Here is a 24,890-nt window from a genome sequence, read left to right on the forward strand (position 1 = left end):
CTGAGTATGGCTTTACCAAAACAATCACTGATGGCGAATAAAGTATCCATTATTCGAGTATGTAGATCGGGTTATATATATATACATATATATACCCGCGTATCGCAGCGAGAAGTAGTGTGTTAAAAAGCTAGAAAAGAAAAGGGAACATTTTAAAAATAACGTAACATGACTGTCAATATACAGTATTTGTTTTGTGAGTGTTACTGAGTGTTGCTGTCATCAAGGATTTGATTATCATTATTTCTTTCAATCAGGTTCGTATTTGTAGGATGTGTTGTGTTCAAGTTACATTCCGTGTTTGTCAATCGCTGTAAAGATGACAGGTTTCATTCATCGATTCGTTTCTTACTGCATCAATAAACAGCTCGCCTTCTTCTTTATCTGAGACCTGACACACTGCATGCACGGGTTTTTTACACTGTCTTCCTTTAGCGGACATTGACTTTTTCCAACGTGTGCTTTGTTTCCGCAGTAGTTGGATTTATGAATATGCTTGTATGTATGAGACGCTTCATATTTTTGCTGCCTTTTCAATTGTGTAATTCGGTTTTGTTCAGCTCTTTGGAACTGTTGCCTTTTATCTGTGCACTGCGCCAGTTCACGTGAGCCACTCGGTGTACATGCATCGAAGGTTCCCAGCTGTGCTGGTGCCATCTGTGCTATGTCCATGGCTGTATTTAATGTTACCTTAGTCCTGGCACTTAAAACTTTCTCTCGCAGTTTCGCTGAGTTTGTGTCAAACACCACCCTGACCATCTCATCTTCCTCTCCATAAGCACAGTCCTTCACCCGTGAATATTTACCCGTGGCAGTTTGCTATTGGATTGCCGCTGACGGACGGCCTTATATGGGCAGGCACTAAATTACAAACGCCAGCGCAGCCTGTCTATGAACTTAATTTAAAGTGTAGGTTTACATCGTGCTTTGTTTCAAGTAGCAGAACTCATGAATATGGTTGTATATGTCACTCGCTCGCTTCTTATTGTTTCGCTGCCTTCTCAATTATATAATGCATGTTTTCTTCAGCGCTTTTTGAGGTCTTCCTGGTTTTCTATGTATTGCGTGATTACGTGGGAGGCGTGATGATGTCACACGAAACTCCGCCCACGGCGTTGAAGCTCATCTCCATTACAGTAAATGGAGAAAACTGCTTCCAGTTATGACCATTACGTAGAATTTCGATATAAAACCTGCCCAACTTTTGTAAGGAAGCTGTAAGGAATGAACCTGCCAAATTTCAGCCTTCCACCCACACGGGAAGTTGGAGAATTAATGATGAGTGAGTGAGTGAGTGAGTGAGTGAGTGAGGGCTTTGCCTTTTATTAGTATAGATGCAACTGGTCATTTTAAATGAAAAGTATTTATTTATAGTCCTCTTTTGAAAATCTGATATTTTTACCTTAAAAAAATGTAGGCACCTTTACTTGGTTGTATTTGTTGGTGGAAGATGGTTTACTGTATATTATATGTGTTGCTAGTGGCAAAGTATAAAGGAATTGGGAACAAAAGCTTGATGTGACACAGTGGTCATTTGCTATGTTTTTTAGATTTCAAAACAGTTGGCCAACCTCCACATCATGTATTCCCTTCCTATAATCATCTCCAAGTGAAACTATGCAGCTTCATCTAAAAATGAAAATATGATGAGAAGTATATAGAGTTTGGCAAGTTTGTGTTGATAGCAGTCAGTGCTGAGATTGAGGACACACAAAGCCAAAGTACAGGGCACATTTGCATGTGGAGGATGACCTCAGTCTGCCTATCTCATCCAGGACACCCAGAACCGAGACAAGCACACCCATCTCACTAATGTACCAGGTACATGATATTCGAAATTACAATATATGCAAGAATGTGATGTAATGTACCTGAAAAGGTGTTTTTACTTTCAAGAGTTCTATGCATTTTGTTGTAAATGATTTGTTTGGTCTTTCCCCAATAGTGGAGGTTCTGTTGTTTTGGTCCCTGGTCCAAAAAAATGTGCGAACCCCTGGTCTAGATTTCTTTGTAACTTATATAAACAGACTGAAAGGCTGTTTATAGGAATCTGCAAAATGTAACTTCACTGAGTATTCTGATAATCTAACATTACTAAAAATACTACATGAGACTAATTTGGGGTACATTGTCCTTTATAACTATCATTTGACTTCAAATCACAGTTGCTCTCTTAAGTTCTAAAACTGTCTCATATCTAACTGGACTAAAGAATGCCCCATTTGCCCCACACCCAATTCCTGTCTTCTTTCATTGAGAGTTTTATTTATTATTTAAAATCTTACCAGGAGGCCTATTAAGTAATGAGATTATAGCCAAATTGCCAGTTTTCAGATTTAGGATTCTTTGTCTATCACCACCATCTGTTTATTCATGTAAGACTTTTGTTTTCCTGTTTAGCATTGTTTAAAGCTTGCCAAGAATCTCCTTGCATGCTAACCTCATCCTCGTGTTATAATGTCAAATTTGTCAAAAAGAACTTGTGGTTAGAAATAAGTTGGATAAGGCAAATCATGTTTATATGTAGTTTAAACTTTATTTTGATCATAATCCACAGTGTCTTTTAGCCTTCTTTCCCATTTTATGAGTTGCTGTAGTCTTGTTCAGGTGATGATAAATTTCTAATGCGTGTCCTCAATCCAACCATTCCTCTTCTGTATTAACGTGTCACTCTGTGTATTTAACACCCATTTGAGGATGGTGGCCAGCCTGTGTTCCATCCAGCTAAGTGATGAAATTCATCAGTTGTATCTCAGGGTGGAATAAAATTGTTTCTAGTATTAGAATGGGAGGCCTTAGCATTAAATGCAGGCATCAGGTCATTAAAAAAGTGACCCCTCTTGTTGTAGGGTATTGTAGGTGAAAGAAACAGATGGAGGACATCTGGGAATCTCACACTCATGTTTCGCTTAGTTTGACAGACTAAGGACACTTGCTTCTTCCTAGTTGTTTGAAACAGGGGTGGAATAAATGAAATCTTTATGGATTTAGTGGTTACACAACGGTAAACTAACATAGCCTGCTTTGAAATGAAGCTATGAACTGGTACACTAATAAGCAGTTTAGTTTTCTTTTATGCAACATATTTGGCAAACCCTAATATGGTATTTGTGGGTGGTGTAGTAGAGCTCAGCTTGTGAGCAGAATGAATGTATTGAAAATGTTTTATTGTGGAGTGAAGGTTAAAGGTGAAGCTCTACAAATTATATTCTTAGCTACTAGCCCACACTTCCTTTTCATTTTTACATCAGTGACATCAACAGCTACTCAAAAATGAAATCTAAGGTATAAATACTTCATTCAATTTTATTTTTATTCATAGTACATTATGATGTGAGAAGTCATTTCTAGTGCTTTTTTTAAGAAGGTTTGTGTCTCAAGTGCAAACCTACCTTTTATATCAAGTAAATAGAAAATAATGTAGAAACCTAAAATATTTATATATATATATATATATATATATATAATATAAATAATATATAATAATATAATATAAATAATGTATAATAATATAATATAAATAATATATAATAAAATTTATATAATAATATAAATAAACAGACAAGTAGGTTTTATTGTAGTCTGTCTGTCCCTCCATCCATTTTCCTAACTTGCTGATCCAAGGTTAATTGAATCTTGTGCCTATCCAGTCAGCATGGGGCACAAAAACATCTGGAGCAACAGCTGGTGTAGGAGAGTAATGTTAGTTATTGTTAAAATGAGTTAGTTTGAAACCAAGATTAGCAATAACCTAAACTAAAAAGGTAGACTATTTAATTTTATTTGAAGTTTGTTTTTTGCAAGGCATTGCAGAATTTCACAGCCGTGAATCTTCCTGGTAGGATCATTTTGCTGGCAAATTTATATGTACAGTATAACATTTAACCTTAACCGTGCTCAGGTTTATATGACAATTGCTAACTTGGTTGTCTCTTAGAGTGTCAGCTTTGCACGGTTTTTGATCTTGTTAATCTGCTGCATTTCAAGTGGGTGACATCTAAGTGTTCATTTAGCAGCCTCATGTTAAGAAGCATGTCTTCTAATTTCTGCCAACTCACTTCAAAAATGCAGTTTGCTTAGACGTTACACAACTGCAACAGTGAATTCTGCTATTTTCATTGGAAAAATGGTTTCTGCTCAAATGTTAGAAAATGGCTATCTCCGCACTCTCTCTCTCTCTCTCGTTAGTCACTTAGTCACTTTGGACTTTAGTTAATAATTAATGTACTCCTGTGGTTCCCTCTGTCACAGCTATTTAATGTTTGCTGTTAAATACAGTGTCACTTGAAGAGGTGTTATACTCTAGAGGGGCATTTGTTTTATTTCTGAAACTTTTAACACTAGAATTTTGTTTTTTACTTTGTGCATGTAAACTGTTTAGCTCTGGGTGTCACAGACAGAATCATCCTACTTAATATCCCTGCTGCTTTAAAAAAACAAAAGAAAAATATTGTAACTGGATCTCTCTTAAACTAATTTATTATTAAAAATAAAGAAAATGCAAGCAGTAAATTATGGTAAGCAAGAAGGTAGATTAGAAGGTGGGAAGCAAAACCTAAAATGTGTGGAGAATAAGTATTAACTGTTGGTTGCAAACTCATTTATCACCAAAGAAGCAGCCATTGTTGCCCTGCTCTGTGGATCTGAAAGGTCTATTCACTGCCTAATATTGTCCATGATGGGAGTAAATATGCATTTCAATGAGCTCCATTCAGGATGGGTCTGAGAGAGTGGCCAATATCCAAAAAAAGTGGGGGTGATGGCTCAGTGAGGGCACTTGGAAGGGGGATGGTGAGGTGCCAGAAACAGTTACAGATTCCCTATTTTTTGGTTTGGCTGCTGACAAGGGTGAAAGGTTTGTGAATAAGAAATAATTTCTGGTATTTAGTCCCGGATGTATTTACCAGTGTTATGGCCAAAATTTAACAATTTTTAGATTGACTGTTTTGTTCATTTTTATTGTGCTTACAGTTAAATCACCTCTCTTAAAATGTAGGTAATTGCCATCATCCACAATCCACACTCTTTTTGTTTTGTTAAACATTATTATGAGGTTATTTAGATTTCTTTTTCCTCTTTACTTTTACATCTTTGTTTTGACTCCGTACCCCCAAATTAATTTGCTGAATTTATCATAGCCGGAGACACTGAAAGCTTAGGAACTGAATGTTTAATCAGTCAAGTTTTCACCCAGTCAGTTCAGTTCCATCAAGCAATCTGTGTTGAGTATCAACTTTATAATTTATTTTCATAAGGCTGAATGGCAATGTTGAATATGCAAAATGAAGGTGTTCTCAATGTGTGCTTCTGGGGTAAGACACTGGTGATTTACCTAGCTGATCACTCATGGATTTGGGATCCCTGCAGGCACAACAGATTGTGTTCAAATCATTCTGGTTTAGAAAGTTACTTTTAAAAAAAAAAAAAAAAAATTCAAAATCTCAGCAAGACAGGAAAGGGGAAAGGAGGATAAAGTAGTGAAAGCTAACATCTATATTCTGTCTTCTACTCATGTCTTTTGGCTATATTGTACACGCTTGAAAAATGGGGCCTACAAAGAGTAGGTTAGGAAAATAAAAATATTCATTACTTTTTATGTTTTTTGGGTTAAAGCTTGAACAGCTGATTTATTTCTTGCAGACTTCAGTTTATTTCTGCAGTTTCTTTTACTCTGGACTCCTATAGTTCTCTTTTTCCATTTTTTTGAAGTGCTTTTTTAACCTATCTATTGCCTGCCCCTTTTTGACAGACAGATGGATAAGCAAGTTGCAGGAGATCTTTGAAGTGTTTCTTTGTGGGTGGTCTTTTGTTTTTTGGTTTTTTTTTTTTGTTTTTTTTTTTTATACAGTCCTGTTCCACTGAATCAGTAGTTCTATTGAGGAGCTTCTTCCAGTTTCTATAGTCTATACTGCAGTAACATACAAATTACAGTCTGCATTAATGTAGACTTAAACAATAAGCAGAAAGGAGAAACCAGACAGTTGTATTATTTACCATGTAGCAGCAGTAATGGTAGTGTTAGTGGAATTGTTGTGTGTATGCAGACAACACAACAAATATATACAGAATGCTTTGGTTTGTCCATAACTTGCTTTCAATGTTTGCCTCCCCAACCAACTAATGTGGTCAAAATTTGTAATGCCTAATTGTGATGCTGACAAAGCAGCCTGGCATTCACCACCTAAACAAGTAAAGAGACAAAATCTAGTAATCCTCCTAAACATATCCAGGTGATTTCATCACATTGATAGGTAGGGTGACTTTTTTTATCTTGAGTAACCTTGACATGGTGTTCTTGAAGACTTCACTAACAGTGGTTTACACCAGAACCTTTCAGGTGGCAGCTGTGCAGTACATTTCATTTCATTTCATTCAAGCCCATAAGATATAATGTTATAGCCTTTTTTTACCTCCTACCGAGGTAGGTTGGCTACATCATACTAAAAATATGATGACATACTTTATTTACATGACTATGACTCCTGGCAGTGTCTTTTTATGAATCATTTAATGAAATTAATTAAATGAGTAACACACAAAAAAGAAAGGATTCGATAAATACCACTTCCATAAACCTATCTTCCAAATTAAATCAGTATCAACACTCTCCTGCACTCCCGGGGAGGACCATGTGAACAAACAGCTCAACAGAGGACCAGCTGTAGTAGTGTCATTTCTTTTTTTTTTTCCCCTCTTTCTTTTGGAGTGTAAATCGAGCCTAACAGGCTATGAATGAATGAAGAGGAAGCAGTTTAGTGATCTCTGCTCGTCCTTTTAAACCATTTACGTTACATAAATCCTGGGGTACACTATAATTTCAACAAGTTTTAAATGTCACACACTTGTCTAAATCTCCAGCCAGTGCAATGTGTTGTGTTATATCTAAAAGAGAACAGTAAATGCTTTAATTTTTATTTTAAATTGACAAGTTTAGTCTTTGCTAAGAAATTACTTGTTTTAGGAATCTGGTGAGGTGAATTTATTTGTTAAAAAACAACCAGTTTGCTTCCAAGATGCATTCTTTATGTTTAGCATGCATTATTTATCATTGTGTTCATTTGTTTGACGCTTACAATTAATATGCATGCAAATGGAGCAATGGATCATAGATTCATATTCTGGGTCCACCTTGCACGGTAGCGCTTCGAGTAGTGAGAAAAGTGCTATATAAATGTACCTAATAATAATTATTAGTACTTTCTATGTATGTATGTATGTACAGTATGTATCCATTATTTAGAGACCAGAGATGTTTGCCAGGTCTGTTCTTCATTTATAATGCATTTTCTATTATTGTAAGGGTTGGTGGAATCAACTTTTTCATCTCCTCTTCAAGGTCTGGATTAATCATGGCAACCGTATGTTCACTGAATATTTATCAGCTGACTCTTCCCACCCTAAATGTTACCAAAATATGCCTAGGATTTCTAAATATATATAAGATTGAGCAGTGCATACAGATTACTTGATGTGATTTCTTACGTTGTTATGTGAAATGAGACCTGATGTATCAAACACCACTGTATACAGGTGTTTAATGGAACTGACTATTTTTCCAACTTATTCATTTTGTTAAGTTTGCAAATTTTATTCTCTTAAATGACTGCAGAATTTGAGTTTTTTAGTGATTTACAAGGTCTTGTTTACTCTTTTAGTATTTTGTTCATTGTTTGTCATTCTAAATAAAGAGCAACACTAACATTCCTGCATTAGCCATGTTACTGCCAGAATAGCAATAGCACAAAAAGCAAGTTATTATTGATATAAAAAGTATATATTTTTTAGTAGACCTATTGCATACAAACTTCATATATAGAATGATTCCAAGGAGGTACCTAATAGAACTGTAATCTATGGTAGTTTTAAAAGTAAACTGAGCTGGTCATCCGAGTATAGCATCTGTATTTGGGCCTGATTTGGCTTAATCAGGGTCAGTCATGCTGTGGCTTTTTCAGTTCAGGAAGACAGACATTTTGGAGTAAGCTAGTTCTGCTCACTAAACATGGTGCCAGAGTAGGGCAACGTGTTGATGTTGATTAGCACATGCATGTTAGAATTTCACCATACTCTGTATTCGAGACTAGTAATGATCCTATAAAGAGTTGCATTTGTGGCAGAAGGGAAATTCACCCACTGCCAAAAAAACAACTAACAGCAAAAGGGGGAGTTATTGACTGGGGATCTAAGTCCTCTAGTATGGTGGAGATAGAAAGCAGACAAATTCTCCAAATTCTTGCTTTTCTGGTCTGTCCCTGTTACATCTGTACCCAGTGAGTGTCTTCAAGTACAGGGAGCACAGTCACATCAGGTTAGCATTCTTACTTTTCTTAAAAAGAAATGACACATTATACAGTATGTTTTAAATAGATCTAGTTAGGACCAACAGTTAACATTTCAGTAAGGCTTTCAGGCAAGAAATAAAATGGCGATTGTTGAAGCAATGTTTGATGTAGGTGCAGAAAACAAAAAGATTTAAATATGGATGGACTTACGGATGACACTGCAGTTGTGACCCGCTGGGCTGGCTACTTTGAGCAGTTGTTCAAATCTGATCCTCCGGCTAGGACGTTGGATATCTCTGGGTCCATGGTTCTTGAGGTTGCTCCTCCAATTAGCTGTGAACTACCCAATCTCACTGAGATTGCACAGGTGGTGAACTAGCTGAGGGGGGAAGGCCACAGGGATCTGTGGTATCCGGGGTGAACATTTCCTGGCTGGTGGTAAGGCTGTCCTTCTGGCATTGCAAGCAATCTTTGCTTCCATTTGGGAAACTGGCATCATCCTAACTGACTGGAAAACGGGACTTATCGTCCCTATCTGGAAAGGGAAGGGTGATCGCCTGGATTGCAGCAACTACAGGGGGGTAACACTGCTCTTGGCGCCAGGTAAGGTCCTTGCTATGGTCACCCTTAATAGGAGATGTGATCACTTGCTCACCTACCAGCGACCGGAACAGTTTGGTTTTTACGTCTAAGAAGTCTACCATCGACTACATCTTGGTATTGTGGGTTCTCACTGAGTACAAACGCAAATATCGGCAGAGTTTCTTTGCAGCCTTTGTTGATTTTTGCAAAATGTTCAACTCAGTTGATCGAGCTGCCCTGTGGGACATCCTGAGGATTCGTGGGATCCCCTCGAGGTTGCTGGATATCATGGCTGGCCTGTACACTGGTACTGTGAGTGCTGTGCAGAGTGGAGGCAGGACCTCTGCGTTTTTCCAAGTTGATTCTGGGGTTCGTCAGGAGTGTGTTCTTGCTCCTACTCTGTTTAGTGCTTGTATGGACTGGGTGCTCGAGAAACTGAGTGAGGAGTCTGAGTGTCTGGGCTTGCAAGTGTCCAAGATAAAAACCGAGATCCAGGCCTTTAATGACCTCGTGGGCACAGACATCAGCAGTGTGTCTGTTTGCAGAGAGAGTGTCAACCTTGTTGAGCGGTTTACTTACCTTGGCAGTGACATTCATGTCTCTGGTGACTCTTCCTATGAGGCCAGTAGATGGATTGGGAGAGCATGGGGGTGGGGGTCACAAGGTCACTGGAAAGGGGTGTGTGGCGCTCCCGATATCTATGCAAATCAACGAAGGTCCAAGTCTTTAGAGTCCTGGTGCTTCCTGTCTTGCTATATGGTTGCGAGACATGGATGCTCTCCAGTGACCTGAGATGAAGACTGGACTCCTTTGGTACTGTGTCTCTCCGGAACATCCTTGGGTACCGTTGGTTTGACTTTGTGTCGAATGAACGGTTGCTCTTGGAGTCCCGAATGAGACACGTTACCTGCATTGTGAGGGAGCATCAGTTACGCACTACGCCATGTGGCACGCTTCCCGAGGGTGATCCGGCTCGTAAGATCCTTATTGTTGGGGACCCGAGTGGCTGGACCAGGACAAGGGGTCACCCACGTAACACCTGGCTGCGGCAGATAGAGGGTCATTTTCGGAGGGTGGGACTGGACCGCTTGTCTGCCTGGGGGGTTGCAAACCGGGATCCCGAGTTGTCTCGTTGTGTAGTGGGTGCGGCAATGCACTGTACCAGTGCATGCTCCCCAAAGTGACTTGTCTTGACTTGGACTGGCATTTCAGTAATTTACAGAGTATAGTGAAATTCTTACTTGCATGTGCTAAGTGACATGCAACATGTATGTTACTGCGGTGCAAATATCTAATGTTAATATTTAAGATTTTATTTTTGTAAAAAAGAAAAAGCTTCTAAAGTTGTATTAAAACCAGTGCATTTGCACACTTATTTGGATTTATTCTGCAGTGTATGAATGTCTAATAAGTAAAACTAAACATACGGTACATTTCTTTCTTTCTTTGAAAGCATAATACGGTGATACCTTGAGATACGACTTTAATTCGTTTTGTGACCGGGCTCGTAAGTCAAAATGCTTGTATCTCAAATCAATTTTCCCCATTGAAATTAATTGAAATGAGATTAATTCATGCCAGCCCCCAAAAGACCACCCCAACTTTTTGTTAAATGTTTTCAACATAAGAAAAATGTATCTCTAATGAGCAAATATTGTATACAAACAAAATAAAACCTAATACATAAAAGAGAATCTAAAGAAATAAACAGATGTTGGCGAATCCGATTAGCGTATTGTAATGTTTTTTTGTTTCACTTCACTTTTGCTTAATTTAATTTTCTTCTTCACTAGTTTTTTTTGCCACGCTTTCATCACTTTCATTCACAGGGTGTTTCAATAGAAACCTGTCCAAGGAGCTTAGTATAGTCCTCCCCTTTAGAATGTTTCTGAAATGAGTTAGGGAAGTGTCATTAAATAGCGCCACTGCGTGATCAGTTGCAACTTTTACAGGGTGTTTCTTTCCAAAAAAGTCAAGTGTTAGGCAAGTGTCATTAAATAGCACTGGTGCGCGATCAGTTGCAACTTTTTCTGGGTGTTTCTTTTCTTTAAAGTTCTAAACTTTTTCCCACATTGCAAACACTTCCTTTATTTCACTTTAAGAGATAACCTCCTCTGCGATACCGATCTCCTGCAGAACTTCAGTATGTTGCTGCGTCTTTAGTTCCTTCAACTCCTCTGTCATCAGTTCCTTGGAATGTGTGGTGACAAGCATTTTGATGGCTCGTATTTCGAATTTTGGCTCATAACTCAAGGCAAAAAATCGACTTAGTGATGGCTCGTATCTCAAAAAACGCATACGTTGGGGCACTCGTATCTTAAAGTACCACTGTACTGTGAAGCCTGAATTGTCTTGTGGAATAAATGTTATTGTGTCATACCTACTGTTAGTGCATTAAACATCTTGTCTTTTAAGGGATTTTTCTCTTGTTTGTGGTAGAAATCAACATCTTAATTAAAGAAAAACGTATCCTCTAACAAGACAAGTCAGTAATCAGGCAGGAGAAAAGCTGTTCATTGTATCTTTTAATTACTCCTCAGCAACATGCCTTAGAGGGAGCATTCTTTCAAGCAGTCTGTTACAGCATGGTCAGAATGATCAGAGAATACAGTTTCATTTCCTATATTGAATTTGCATGCAGTGTCAATACATACATTTACTCTCGTTCGTTCATTGGTTTATACCCAAATGATCTGTATAATATATCCTTTGGATTTAGCCAACATCCTTGAAATTTCTGTGTATGTAACAAACTGTCCATTCTTGTTGTCCACAGGACATCTGCTGACTTCTTGGTCATCTCATAGTTATTTTTCAGTACATTGTGTTCTTCTTTTGACCTTTTATCTGGTTTCTTGATGTGCCTGAAAAGGTCTCTGACATCTATTGACCCTTTCTGCTGTTTCTTTAAGATGGATGTTTTATTTTAATATGGAAAGCATATCAAAACATTGTATTCTAATTGACTGTGTGACCCCCAAGTCTGATCTTTCTTCCACGTATCAAAAACATTATGAGCTGATCTGCATGAAAGTCTGATTGATGTGGAAGCCTTGAAACACTAACAAAATACACTTTATTTTGGAATTAAGATATGAAGCATGTCATTTTTATCACCATTGCAGACCTAACCACTTGGTTTGAAACTTGCCTCATTTTTTACTTTTACTGTGGCTGGCACTGCTTGTGTGGATTGACCTTCAGATAACTCCAGGCTTTTCCCACAATTGAAGACACAGCCTAGAATATAATTCATGGTGCCATAGGAGTATACTAGGTGTGGAGAAAAAAAAGGAAATTATATAAACCTATTTCCTTTTGTTTTTTGCTTTGAAAGAGCAGTGTTATTTTGAAACGGCTGCAAGTCTCACACCGAAATCCAATCCCTGTGTGTGCACTTGGAGTATACTATGTCATTCATATGACTGACCCACTTGGATCATACTGAAATTGTGATTTGTTCTGTTTGGGGAACAAGAACAAAAGGGTAAAGTTTTAAGTAAAAGGACCACAGAGACTGTACAGTGTTAGTATTTATATTAATATATATAATGTATTTATTTTGGTAAACATTTTGCCACAAACTACAAATCTCCGCCATTTCAACACATCTTTCCAGTCACTTGAATGAGGTGTGATTCATGCATTCTTGGCTTTTCATTTTTACACCGATGAGTCCCAGAATGATACAAATACTGCTGTGAAAATAAGGCAGGGTGCTCAGGTGTGCCATGTTATTTTATAAAATCTCTATATAAGCAAATATGTTTTAAAACCATTTTGAAAATTATGGTACATTAACTACACCAATAATATTTTATGTTTTATGTGAGTACTAATATTATACTTTTCCATTGCAGGTAAATGTTCCCTTTATCAAATTTCCCTCCTTGTATAAGAGAAAGAAATATATACCCTAAATTTTCTAGATCCATTTAGGAAACATTCATTGGAATTCATAGTATGTTTATATAGCCAGATGAATTTTGATATAATTTAATTGAATTCCCATACAGAATTTTTGATCCTTATACCACTACAGAAGAATAAAGTGACATCCTTTGAGATTTAGAGGCTGGCTAGGGGAAGGAAAGCTTCACTAAATTCCCTGCCAAAGAGCACCTGGTAGTGCCCCCATTGTGCTGAACTTTCATTTATCACCCTGAACCCACTGCTAGTGTGTCCCAGTAGATAGCTTCCTTTACCTGCAGTGCCATAACAAGGCGTCAAGTTGTGCTATGACAGTTGTCGTTAACTCTTCTAGGGTGGTCTTGTGGGAGTCATCAGGCAGATCAACCTGTTCTCACTGACATCCTCTGGTGGTTTCCAGTAAATTTGTTTCTACTAGATTTAGTGCTGAGCTCATTATGATAATGTGAAAGGTAGTGCAGAAAAGGCCCCACACTGCTAGGAGCCGGTGCCGATGCTGCATATTTGAAAACAGTTGCCTTTTTTAACCTTCTGTAAGCTTTCACTCAAAGTGTTAACAGTAATAAAGCCAGGCCTCCATCTATGGAGAACTTACTTTAAGTTGTTGTCAGGGAGAAAGAGAAGGTGATAAAGCAAACTTCCATTGAATCATTTTATTTTTTTTTATCTTTGTGTGTGTGTGTAGGTGGTGGTAGCATTAACAGTTGTAGCATGCCAGCTTTCACATTTATCATTTCACTACCTCCTGGGGCCTGTTAGTATGAGGAGTGTGTAGAAATTGGCCATGGCCTCTTGCTGTGTGTAGCTCCTCTGTGCATGACATTTTAGGAATATATTTTAAATGATACTACAATTATGATTTAAATATAAAAAATAAAGTGCAGGTTTCATTAATTAGTAACTGTCCTCCAGTCCTGTGTGAGTAATCAAGTAAGTGTTCTCTTTGACAGACTTGCACGCTATCAGAGGCTGTATTCCTTGCTGTCAGCCTAGGCACTTTGCACATTCTTATACTGTTAGTTTGAGGCAAGATGGAAGAGTTATGGATTGATTGACAAACCTGCTAACACAGCACCATACGCTAGCTGCTTTTAGGTGGATACTCTGGATGCCTGTTCACAAATAAATACCATACTCAGAAGTTATATACACTGCAGAGGGTATACAAAAGAAAATTGCAGACATTGAAAGCAAAGTTGTGGATATTATTTAGATAATACAACTTTTATTAATTTTCAGTTTGCTTTTACTGATGGAATATAAGTACATTAAAATCTACTAAGTATAAATATTTGAAATGCTTATATTGAAAGGGACCACATTCACACCATACTCTTCATCAACAAAGGGATAATTTTGTATTAGAGCTGCAGTGTGAGCTCGGTGAACAAATATTGCTTTCATAGTGTATTACACACAATCAAGTGTAGTTGCCTGATTTTTCTTTCTTTCCCTTATTGTAAGCTGTGCCCTAATCCCCCCTCCCCCACCCTAAAAAACAACAAAAACTCTTACTACACTTAAATTACGCTTTCTAAGCAGTCAGTGTGATCCACAAACATCCTACAATTAAAAAGTGACAACCAACTATAGTATGTTGGACCAATTATTGTGGCTAAATATGTGATCTGAGCAGTGAGGCAGTAGTGCCAACCAATGCTCCACCATGCCTCAAACAACAAAGATGCAGACAGTACAATACCCACAAACAAACACAACAAATGGCCACATACTAGCAATAAGTTAATAAAATATAGATCATTGCACTCAGAATTCTAATCTTGGGGTCTACATTGACTGTGCCATGAAGCCCATGGCCTGGGACTGGCTCATTCTGTTGTTTTAAGTCATGGCTCCAAGTGCAGCTTTTTCTGTTTTTGATCTCTGTGCAGATGCTTTATACCTTTTTCTCCCATCAAGAAGAAACGTCTTGTTAACATTAATAAATCTTTGGCTATTATTTATTACTTCACAGGGTCTCCTTCTGATTTGAAGAGGGAGAGTGCTTCTTTAAGACTTGTTTTAAGATCATAGCTGAGCACAGGGCTAATTATACATACCATTTAGCCATGTGGTGCTGGAGAGAACTCACATACATCACTTTTGTACATTTGGTGGCAGGACTCATTATAGTCAGCCAATGTCAAGAGGACTTCCATCCCAGGGTACATTACCCAGTAAAGCAGATCCAGACCAATCATAAAGTGGACAAGCGTGAAAGTTCTGTGTATGGCTGCTACAGCTCTGCAATGTCACGCTGGCCTTGTAAAGTGTCATGGGTACTGAAGAAAAAAAAAAAAGCCGGCTGCACCATTTGTTGGAAAATATTTGGTGTACAATGTAACTGGCAAGCACAGTGTATCCTCTAAAAAAATAATAATGTAGAGTTGCTGAAATGCAAGAAAAAGTAGGGGGGGAATTTAAAAAAAGAGTGCTGCATTCACAAGATTATCCATAAATCCTAAACCTGTTTTCTCCTCAGCAGGGTCACTGGGTATAATCAAGATTATTAACATGGCATTGTTGTCCGTGCTTCAGTCTTTTTGTGACATTTTCAAGATTTCTGTGCAGCATTCACGTCAGCTTGGATTAGCTGAAAAGACTTACGTACTTATGCGATGCATATTTTCCTGCCATGTGGGCGGCTTATTTTGGGAGTGTACCTGCAGTTAGCATTTCTGTAACTGAGCTACGTTAATCTAAGGAAACTTGTTAGTAAAAATATATAACAAATATAACAATATGTAATCATACATTTTGCTGTCACTGTAATTTAAATGTGTTGTTTTTAAATTAAACAGTTTTACTTTTTCAGTAGATCTTGATCTATTTTGATACCATATGACATAAGGGTCAAAAACTGAGAAGTCCGTTTCAGGCAAATCTCGGTTTTCCAATTTGCATTTTCAGCTTAAACACCAAAGTGAAATGGAGTTCTGTTTAAAAGCATTCTCTCCTAAAATAAAGTAACAATATTTAAAGTGCCTGGTAAGTAGCTTTGTCTTGAGAAAACATGGAACATTTCAACACCTAGCTGCAGCTTCATACTTGGTTTCATACACTATCCTGCTATTTCATTTACACTAACATTTAACACATTCTGTTTGAAAGTAGTTCTGAGAGAGCTTTTTAGCCTTTTTATATTTTTAACTTGAACTTGCTTTGAGCAAATTCCTTTTAGCAAGCAGATGAAGATGAATACTTCTTGCAACCTGAACAATTTCTAAAGCAGTGGCTGGTTCTTTCCAAAGCAGAGCTTGGCGTTGCTAAGCCAATAGCACACTGCACTGACCCTGCTGAACACAGCAGCATAATTATATGGCTTCAATCACTGACACCGTTTGTTCATGCAGCAAGAGCCACTTTTGTGTAATTAGGTGATGAGGCAAGATTAGCTATGGAAGCAACCTGAAACCACTATTTTTGGTATACTGAAGAGTGAGCCACAATTTAAAGTGTAATTTTTAGTTTCCTATATACTGTATCAGAATTGTATGATGTAATTTTTTTGATTAAAATGGAAAATCTACTGCAGTGCAATCTGAGTGAGCATTTGGGAATTTATTCTTTCCTTATTGCTTGTTATGTTTTAGAGGCCATATGTTTTAAATAATCAAGAAGCAGAAGTTGGTAAAATTATATTTCAGGCAATCTCATCTTGTTAAACTGTATACTGAGTTGTGCCACTCATAAAATTGTACAAATTCATCTATTCATTCTCAGGCTTGCTTAATGTAATAATCAGGTTAAGGTGGTGGGGGGGCTAGAGCTTCTCCCACTGGCACTGGGTACAAACCAGGATTCATACTAGGAGGGGGAACAAGTGAAATTATCAAAGTGGTTTCTCCATGATTTCTTATCTGGCTGCCAAGAGCAGGTTTTCACATTACTAAAATGAAATCCTGTTTCTGGATACTCATTTTGAGAAATGGCAGCACCTTATGATGCTTACTTAGTGTCCTCTACTGTGATCAGCTTTTTCAAGTTATTTGTTGATGGTGATTTGTTCGCTTTTACATGTTGTACAGAAAAATACATTAAAAAATGAATTAAATTAATTTTTCGAGGCAGAAACGTCCAGCATTGTGTGGTATGGAGTTGCATTTTTAATTACATTAGTCTTTTTGGTACATTCTTGCAAATAAAAAATAAACATATTAAAAGTGAGACAGTGTGTTTGATACTACAGTTGTACTGCTTAGCTATTTTTAAAAAAGCTAGGTCAGTCTTGTCATTAAATTAAATAAAAGTTGATTAATTTATCTGTTTTTTAAGCGCCAAAAGCTGTGATAATTTATATTTTTAGGCTATCTGCATTTTTTACCTGAGTAAGCTCCATAGTTAGTGTTTTACACCACCAAATTTAGTTTCAGTGTTCACAACACAGGTATTGGATCACCCTTGCCTCTTTATGCCTCTTTACAATGAAGACGCCCATTTTGCTGAATGACTTGTAACTGTAAGCATTTTAATTTGTTACAGGGTGTACCTCAGCTACCATGCGCCAAAGCTTTATATAATTATGATGGCAAGGAGCCTGGAGATCTCAAGTTCAACAAGGGGGACATCATTATACTCCGGCGGCAAGTAGATGAAAACTGGTACCATGGAGAACTCAACAATGTTCATGGCTTTTTTCCCACTAATTTTGTTCAGATCATCAAACCCTTACCTCAGCCACCACCACAGTGTAAAGCCCTCTATGACTTTGAAGTGAAAGACAAAGAAGCAGATAAGGATTGTTTGCCTTTTTTAAAGGTATGTGTGCACTTGTGTCCGATGTATTAAAATGTCTCCCTTATTGAAGTATCTTTTTTCAGATAAGAGGATAGAACCACCCAGGATAAGATTTTACAGACTTATATAAACCTTTGTGGTGCTGGACAAGCCTTCTTGAATTAGACAGACATTGACCTTTGTCCTGCAGCCTCACAAAGTAAGCTCTGTTTACTAAGACACAAATTGGTCCAGATTGGTAGAGATGAAAACTGGTGTTGTCTAGTCTGGATTTAAAAAAAAAAAAACAACACAAAGGTCTTTTTGTGTCGCTGTTTCTGATGGTTCTTATCAGGTCGGTTTACGAAATGCATGCTCTCACAATTTACTGGACACACAATGTTTCTTGGCATCAGTCTTGGAGTGTTTAATAAATTAGCAAAGGGTGTTGAAGTCATTGGCACAGTTTTTAAACAACTGAAGAACTGCATGAATACTGAGATTTAGAAACCTAGAAACTGATGCTTAGTACAATTTTAATCTCTTGCAATCCCTGCCTCTTTCTCTGTATAAACGAACAATGGGCAAGTTATGGTTTTATAATCCTGGTGTTTACCAATTTATTTATTAAAAGGATGATATACTGACAGTTATTCGACGAGTGGATGAAAACTGGGCAGAAGGAATGCTGGGTGATAAGATTGGAATTTTTCCCATCTCATATGTTGAAGTAAGTGAACACATGAACATTTGTAAAAGTTGTTGCTGCAAGAGATGCATTTGTAAACGAACCAGGAAACTGTGTCAGTCAATAAATCCTACCAAAAATGTTTTTCTTATACTCTGCCATTCAGTTGTATAAATAATACATTTATTCTGTATAGTCAAACTATTTACTTCAACACACTGCCAAGAAAATTACTTCTGCTCATATTGTAGGCAGGATTTAAACAGTCTCCCACAGCTTCTCTATTACTAAAAGGCAACAAATTGCATTGCAAATAATTCCAGAGTGTTTTAAACCTACACTTCATGCTGATTGCTGTCTATTTTAATAGTGTTTAATATGTTTGGTGATTTCTTTATCTTAGACATCTACTTAGTTAAATTGCCTTTCTCACTGACATCCATTGAATTCTGTAAACAGTGCTGTCTTTTTAATTATGCTTATACTTTAGCTTAAACAATAGCACATTACAAGTGTAATCCAACTGGTTAGTTGAAGGGAGCTTTTTTTTTTAAATTCCTTAATGAATATAGGGACCACTCTTCTTATTTATGGTTCTTATGTTGACTGACAAAACATTTTTTCCCTCCCACTTTTTCAAATGAGGATGACAATGGGCCAAAACGCACTACACAAGTTTTGGCTGAAGCTGAAAATGATACTTGCTCACAGTCTAGTCCTGCATTTCAGTCTTGAGTGTGAATGATATGCACACAGCCTTGGCAAGATATTTATTAGAACACAGAGGAAGAAAATCAAGTGTGCAGTCTAAAACGAAGCTGTCACAAAAATAAGAAAATCAGAATTACTTGTTTCAGAGTAGTATTAAAAGCTTCAAGAACTCCAGCTGGTAAACGGATACACACTTTAAACCACCATAAGAAGGTAGTCTTAATCCCTCTAATTACCACATAAAATATAAATTTATTTTTATAGCAGATCAAGATTTGTTTACTCTTCTGAACTAATGTCTGATAATTGCTCAAAGTACAAAGCCAAACCATCAGTTTCAATCATGAGTTTGATTAAACATGTCTGAGCTTTGCATTGTGTGGTATCCATTGACTGGTGTGACACCTCAACTACTATGGGTCACACAATGAATGGACAGTTTCATAAAACACTGTTACTTTCATCACAAAGTGCTCTTTATGGTCAAAGTATAGCTCTTTACAATAAACAGAAATGTTACACAGTATTTCAAATCTGAACACAGTTATATAACAAAAAAGGAAGTGTTTTATTAAACCAAATAGTGCATAAGTAATCTACACAGGAGTAAATGGAGACATGTTAGATGGAGAACTGCTGGGTCCTTTGTCGCTTGCGTCTTATTCCTCATAAGGAGCCATTAAAAACACTGAATGCAGCTACTTAAGGACTGGTTCATACTTCCAGCTCAGAAAACATATGTACGCGCGCATCATGGCTGCTACACGTTCCCAGCGTTCATTTGGTGTGTTCTCTGAGCAGGTCCTCAGAAATTAACATGATGCATGCACAAATTGCAATACCAGCAAAGAATCAGGGGATGTAGTATGTTCAAATTGGAATGTTACATCAATTTGTGATTGCAAGCTGCTTTGCAGATTCAATGTGCATGCTTCGATGTTTAATGTGGTGAAGCAAAATGCTGGCATACAAATGTATTCATGGTGCTTTTATATTCAAGTGTCACATATTCCCCATCGTAATGATCCAATACATTTTAAAGGTCTCTTATACCATCTTCTATGCCTTTTTTTCACAACAGCATCAGAATGTCGTCGTCTTCTTCTTTTGGCTGCTCCCGCCACAGCGGGTCATCTTCTTCCATATCTTCCTGTCCTCTGCATCTTGTTCTGTTACACCCATCACCTGCATGTCCACCCTTACCACATCCATGAACATTCTCTTGGGCCTTCCTCTTTTTCTCTTGCCTGGCAGCTCTATCCTTAGCATACTTCTCCCAATATACTCAGCATCTCTCCTCTGCACATGTCCAAACCAACGCAATCTTGCCTCTTTGACTTTGTCTCCCAATCGTCCAATTTGAGCTGACCCTTTAATGTACTCATTTCAAATCCTATCAATCCTCGTCACACCCAATGCAAATCTTAGCATGTTTAACTCTGCCATCTCCAGCTCTGTCTCCTGCTTTCTGATCAGGGCCGTCGTCTCCAACCCATATAACATAGCCGGTCTCACTACTGTCCTGTAGACCTTCCCTTTCACTCTATTTGTCTGCCACAAATCACTCCTGACACTCTATTCCCACCCATTCCACCCTGCCTGCACTATCTTTTTCACCTGTCTTCCACAATCTCCATTACTCTGTACTGTTGATCCCAAGTATTTAAACTCATCCACCTTCACCAACTCTACTCCCTGCATTCTCACCATTCCACTGACCTCCCTCTCATTTACACACATGTATTCTGTCTTGTTCCTACTGACCTTCATTCCACTCCTCTCTAGAGCATATCTCCACTTCTCCAGGGTCTCCTCAACCTGCTCACTACTATTACTACAGATCACAATGTCATCAGCAAACATCATAGTCCACGGGGACTCCTGTCTAATCTCGTCTGTCAACCTGTCCATCACCACTGCAAAAAAGAAAGGGCTCAGAGCTGATCCCTGATGTAATCCCACCTCCACTTTGAATGCATCCGTCGCTCTTACAGCAGACCTCGCCACAGTCACACTTCCCTCATACATATCCTGTACAACTCTTACATACTTCTCTGCCACTCACAACTTCCTCATACAATACCACAACTCCTCTCGAGGCACCCTGTCATATGCTTTCTCCAGGTCCACAAAAATGCAATGCAACTCCTTCTGGCCTTCTCTATACTTCTCCATCAACACCCTCAGAGCAAACTTCGCATCTTTCTTGGCATGAAACCATACTGCTGCTCACTAACCATCACCTCACTTCACTCTTTCCCATAACTTCATGATGTGGCTCATCCATTTTATCCCCCTTACTTTTAAATATCGGCACCAGTACACTTCTTCTCCACTCCTCAGGCATCCTCTCACTTTCTAAGATTCCATTAAACAATCTGGTTAAAAACTCCACTGCCAACTTTCCTAAACACCTCCATGCTTCCACAGGTATGTCATCTGGAACAACAGCTTTTCCATTCTTCATCCTTTCTATAGCTGTCCTTACTTTCTCCTTGGTAATCCATTGCACTTCCTGATTCACTATCTCCGCATCATCCAACCCTGTTCTCTTCATTCATAAGCCTTTCAAAGTACTCTTTCCATCTGCTCAACACACTCTCCTCGCTTGTGAGTATGTTTCCATCTTTATCCTTTATCACCCTAACTTGCTGTACTTCTTTCCCAGGTCGGTCCCTCTGTCTAGCCAATCGGTACAGGTCCTTTTCTCCCTCTTTAGTGTCCAACCTCTCATACAACTCATCATACGCATTTTCTTTAGCCTTCACCTTGCACTTTATCTCATTGTACTCTTGTCTACTTTCTGCTTCTCTCTGACTATCCCTCTTCTTTTTTGCCATCCTCTTCCTCTGTATACTTCCTGTATATCCTCCACCAGATTTCCTTTTCCTCCTTCCTCTGTCCAGATGTCACGCCAAGTACCCTTCTTGCTGTCACCCTTATTACATCTGCTGTAGTTTCCCAACTGTATGGTAACTCTTCACTGCTACCCAGTGCCTGTCTCACCTTCTCCCTAAACTCAACCTTGCAGTCTTCCTTTTTCAACTTCCCCCATTTGATCCTTGGTTCTGCCCTCACTCTCTTCCTCTTCTTAATCTCCAACATCATCCTACAGATCACCATCCTATACTGCTTAACTACACTTTCCCCTGCCACTACTTTGCAGTCTTCAATCTCCTTCAGATTGACTCTTCTGCATAGTATGTAATCTACCTGTGTGCATTTTCCTCCACTCTTGTATGTCACCCTATGTTCCTCCCTCTTTTTAAAATATGTTTTCACCATAGCCATGTCCATCCTTTTGGCAAAATCCACTATCCTCTGACCTTCTTCATTCCTCTCCTTGACACCATGCCTACCCATCACCTCTTTGTCTCCAGAGTTTCATTCACCAACATGCCCATTGAAATCCGCTCCAGTCACCACTTTCTGTCCCTTGGATACACTGTTCATCACTTTATCCAAGTCACTCCAAAAATCTTCATTCTCATCCATTGCACACCCAACTTGCGGTGCATATGCACTAATAACATTCATCATCACACCTCCAATTTCCAGCTTTATAATCATTACTGTGTCTGACACTCTTTTCACTTCCAAAATTCCCTCAGAATAACCCCTACTCTATTTCTCCTCCTATCCACACCCTGATAGAACAATTTGAATCCACCTCCGATCCACATGGCCTTACTCCCCTTCCATTTAGTCTTTCTTGCTCGCTCAATATATCAACTTTCTATCCATCATATCGGCAAACTCTCTTCCCTTACCAGTCATACTGCAAACATTCAAAGTTCCTACCCTCAGTTCCACTCTCTTTACCTTCCTCCTCTCCTCCTGCCTCCGGACACATCTCCACCCTCTTCTCCCAACAGTAGCCCAAATTTCCGCCAGCACCCTGTTGGCCAACAGTAGTGGTGGAGGTCGTTGTTAACCCGGGGCTCAACCAATCCGGTATAGAAATTTGTCCACATATTGATTTAGCAAAGTTTTACACCAGATACCCCTCCTGACGCAACCCTCCCCATTTATCTGGGCTTGGGACTGGCACAAAGAAAAACACTGGTTTGTGAATCCCCTGTGGCTGGGTTAACAGCATCGGAATATCTGGAAGTATATTTGAGCCACAGAGAAAAAAAATTAGACACACCGTCTATTGAAGAGGTTTATTTTGTAATTAAAGTGTAAGTTTTGGCTTTAATCTCAAAATTTCCACTTTAATCTTGTAGTTTATTTTGTCTGTAAAGTAGACTGTTATAAATGTCATCTTAAAACCAACCCAGTTTTAAATGGCTACGTGCTTCTGGGGCTTCCTTCTGTGTTGACAGCCACAGCAGGCAGCAATTGCCACACAGAACACATTAAATTTATGATATTCTAGCTCTCTGCACACTGAATCCTTAAATTTTACTTATTATTTTCATGATGAAATGCATTGTTATGTATATTACATTGTACAGATAAATTGTTAGCTTCATTTAAATAATTATCTTCATTTAAGTAATGAATACTGTTGTTAATTACACATGTGGGGGCAGCACAATTGCGGAGCAGTAGCGCTGCTACCTCTTAGGGAGTCACGGCCCTGGTGTTCCCTGCCTAGAATTTGCATGTTCTCCTGTTGGGTTTCCACAGTGTGGTTTGATTTCCTTCCAAGGATGTGCAGGTTTGGGAATTTGGTGATGCTAAAATGATGCTAGACTATATGTGTGCTGGTATTCACCTTTTGATGAGCTGATGTCCCTTCCAGGGATTGTTTCTGCCAATACTTGCTAGAATGGGTGCATCTGTGGATTGATGGACACAATCATTAAATATCTATCCTTTTCAGAGATATTGTGGCAAGGGTGTCCTGGGAATTTCATGGATGTTTCAGGCAATTCACAACACAGCAAAGCCGAACGTTGTTTTCTCACCATGATGATATTTTGCGCTGCCACCTGATAGAATCATCTATATTTACGTAAAATTTGCACGCAAGTATAAACAGTACACCGCTTGTGTAGCAGTAGTGTCCACAGCAGCACACATCGCATCATGTGAAGTATAAACTGGCCTAAAACTGAAATAAGCAATTAAGGATGGGGAATCTTAACAAGGGAAAGCCGAAAACCTAAAATGTCACTTGAGCAATAACTGCTTCATTAGCAATAATTGACTTCTCATTAAGAAACTGGTCTGGAACAAAAATCTGTAGCCACTGTGACCACCCAGGACCAACATTGCCTACCCCTGGTCTAAAATGCCATTTGTCACTCTTCTACTGTACTACTGTACTGTAGACTCTAGAATTTCCTTCACAGCTGCCAGTAGAAAATCATTTTTGTGAATAAGGAGGATTACCACACCAACTCCAGCATCCTCATTCAGACAAAAAAGCAAACACTGATGCTGTCATTCTATAGAAAACCCAATTCCCATCTCCTCAGAGAAATTCTGTATATTCAGCTAAGACCAGGTCAGAGGCCCCATGCAGCCAGAGTAAGCAGTTTTAAAGGCACCTTTTAGGCAAGCCTTGCAAAAGCCTGGATTCACATCACTATTTGGGAGGAGCCATGGAATATATCTGCTTTATTTTAGAATTGATCATTGTTCAGTTTGGATGGAGAAAAGATCAGAAGAACAGGAAGGAGTAACCAAAGGTATGGAAGTTGTTCTCAAATCGAGCCTTCTGCACCAGCTTTCTTGAAATTTTTGCCTTAACAATAAGACTTCATAGTTATGTAATGTCAGACACAGAAACTTGACAGGTATCGTTCTCATTTAGAAATTACCATCACTCGATTTTTTTTTTTTTTTATTTGCCCGCAGTAAACTTAAAATTAAACTAGTCCGATGGCAAGTTTGTTTAGCAATGCTCTAACTAAGGATATTGATTTCTATTAAGATGTCTCCATGTACTAAGCCAGTGAGGACTCTACGTTTAAATTTAATTGCATGACAACTTTGATGCCTATGGTGCAGCATCATAAATTATCTTA

General features: G+C 38.4%; 1 protein-coding gene across 2 annotated transcripts in view; it reads left to right on the forward strand.

Annotated features, from left to right (window-relative positions):
• The window catches only part of sh3rf1 (SH3 domain containing ring finger 1), a 176,083-nt gene that overhangs the window by 121,722 nt on the left and 29,471 nt on the right, over nt 1-24,890 (forward strand). For both annotated transcript variants that reach the window (XM_039751164.1, XM_039751165.1), the window contains exons 3-4: nt 17,277-17,552; nt 18,145-18,240. In XM_039751164.1, coding sequence (XP_039607098.1) covers nt 17,277-17,552; nt 18,145-18,240 — 372 coding nt within the window. The remainder of the gene's footprint in view (nt 1-17,276; nt 17,553-18,144; nt 18,241-24,890) is intronic.

This window comes from Polypterus senegalus, chromosome 4 (genome assembly GCF_016835505.1).
Source record: "Polypterus senegalus isolate Bchr_013 chromosome 4, ASM1683550v1, whole genome shotgun sequence".
Lineage (NCBI taxonomy): Eukaryota > Metazoa > Chordata > Cladistia > Polypteriformes > Polypteridae > Polypterus > Polypterus senegalus.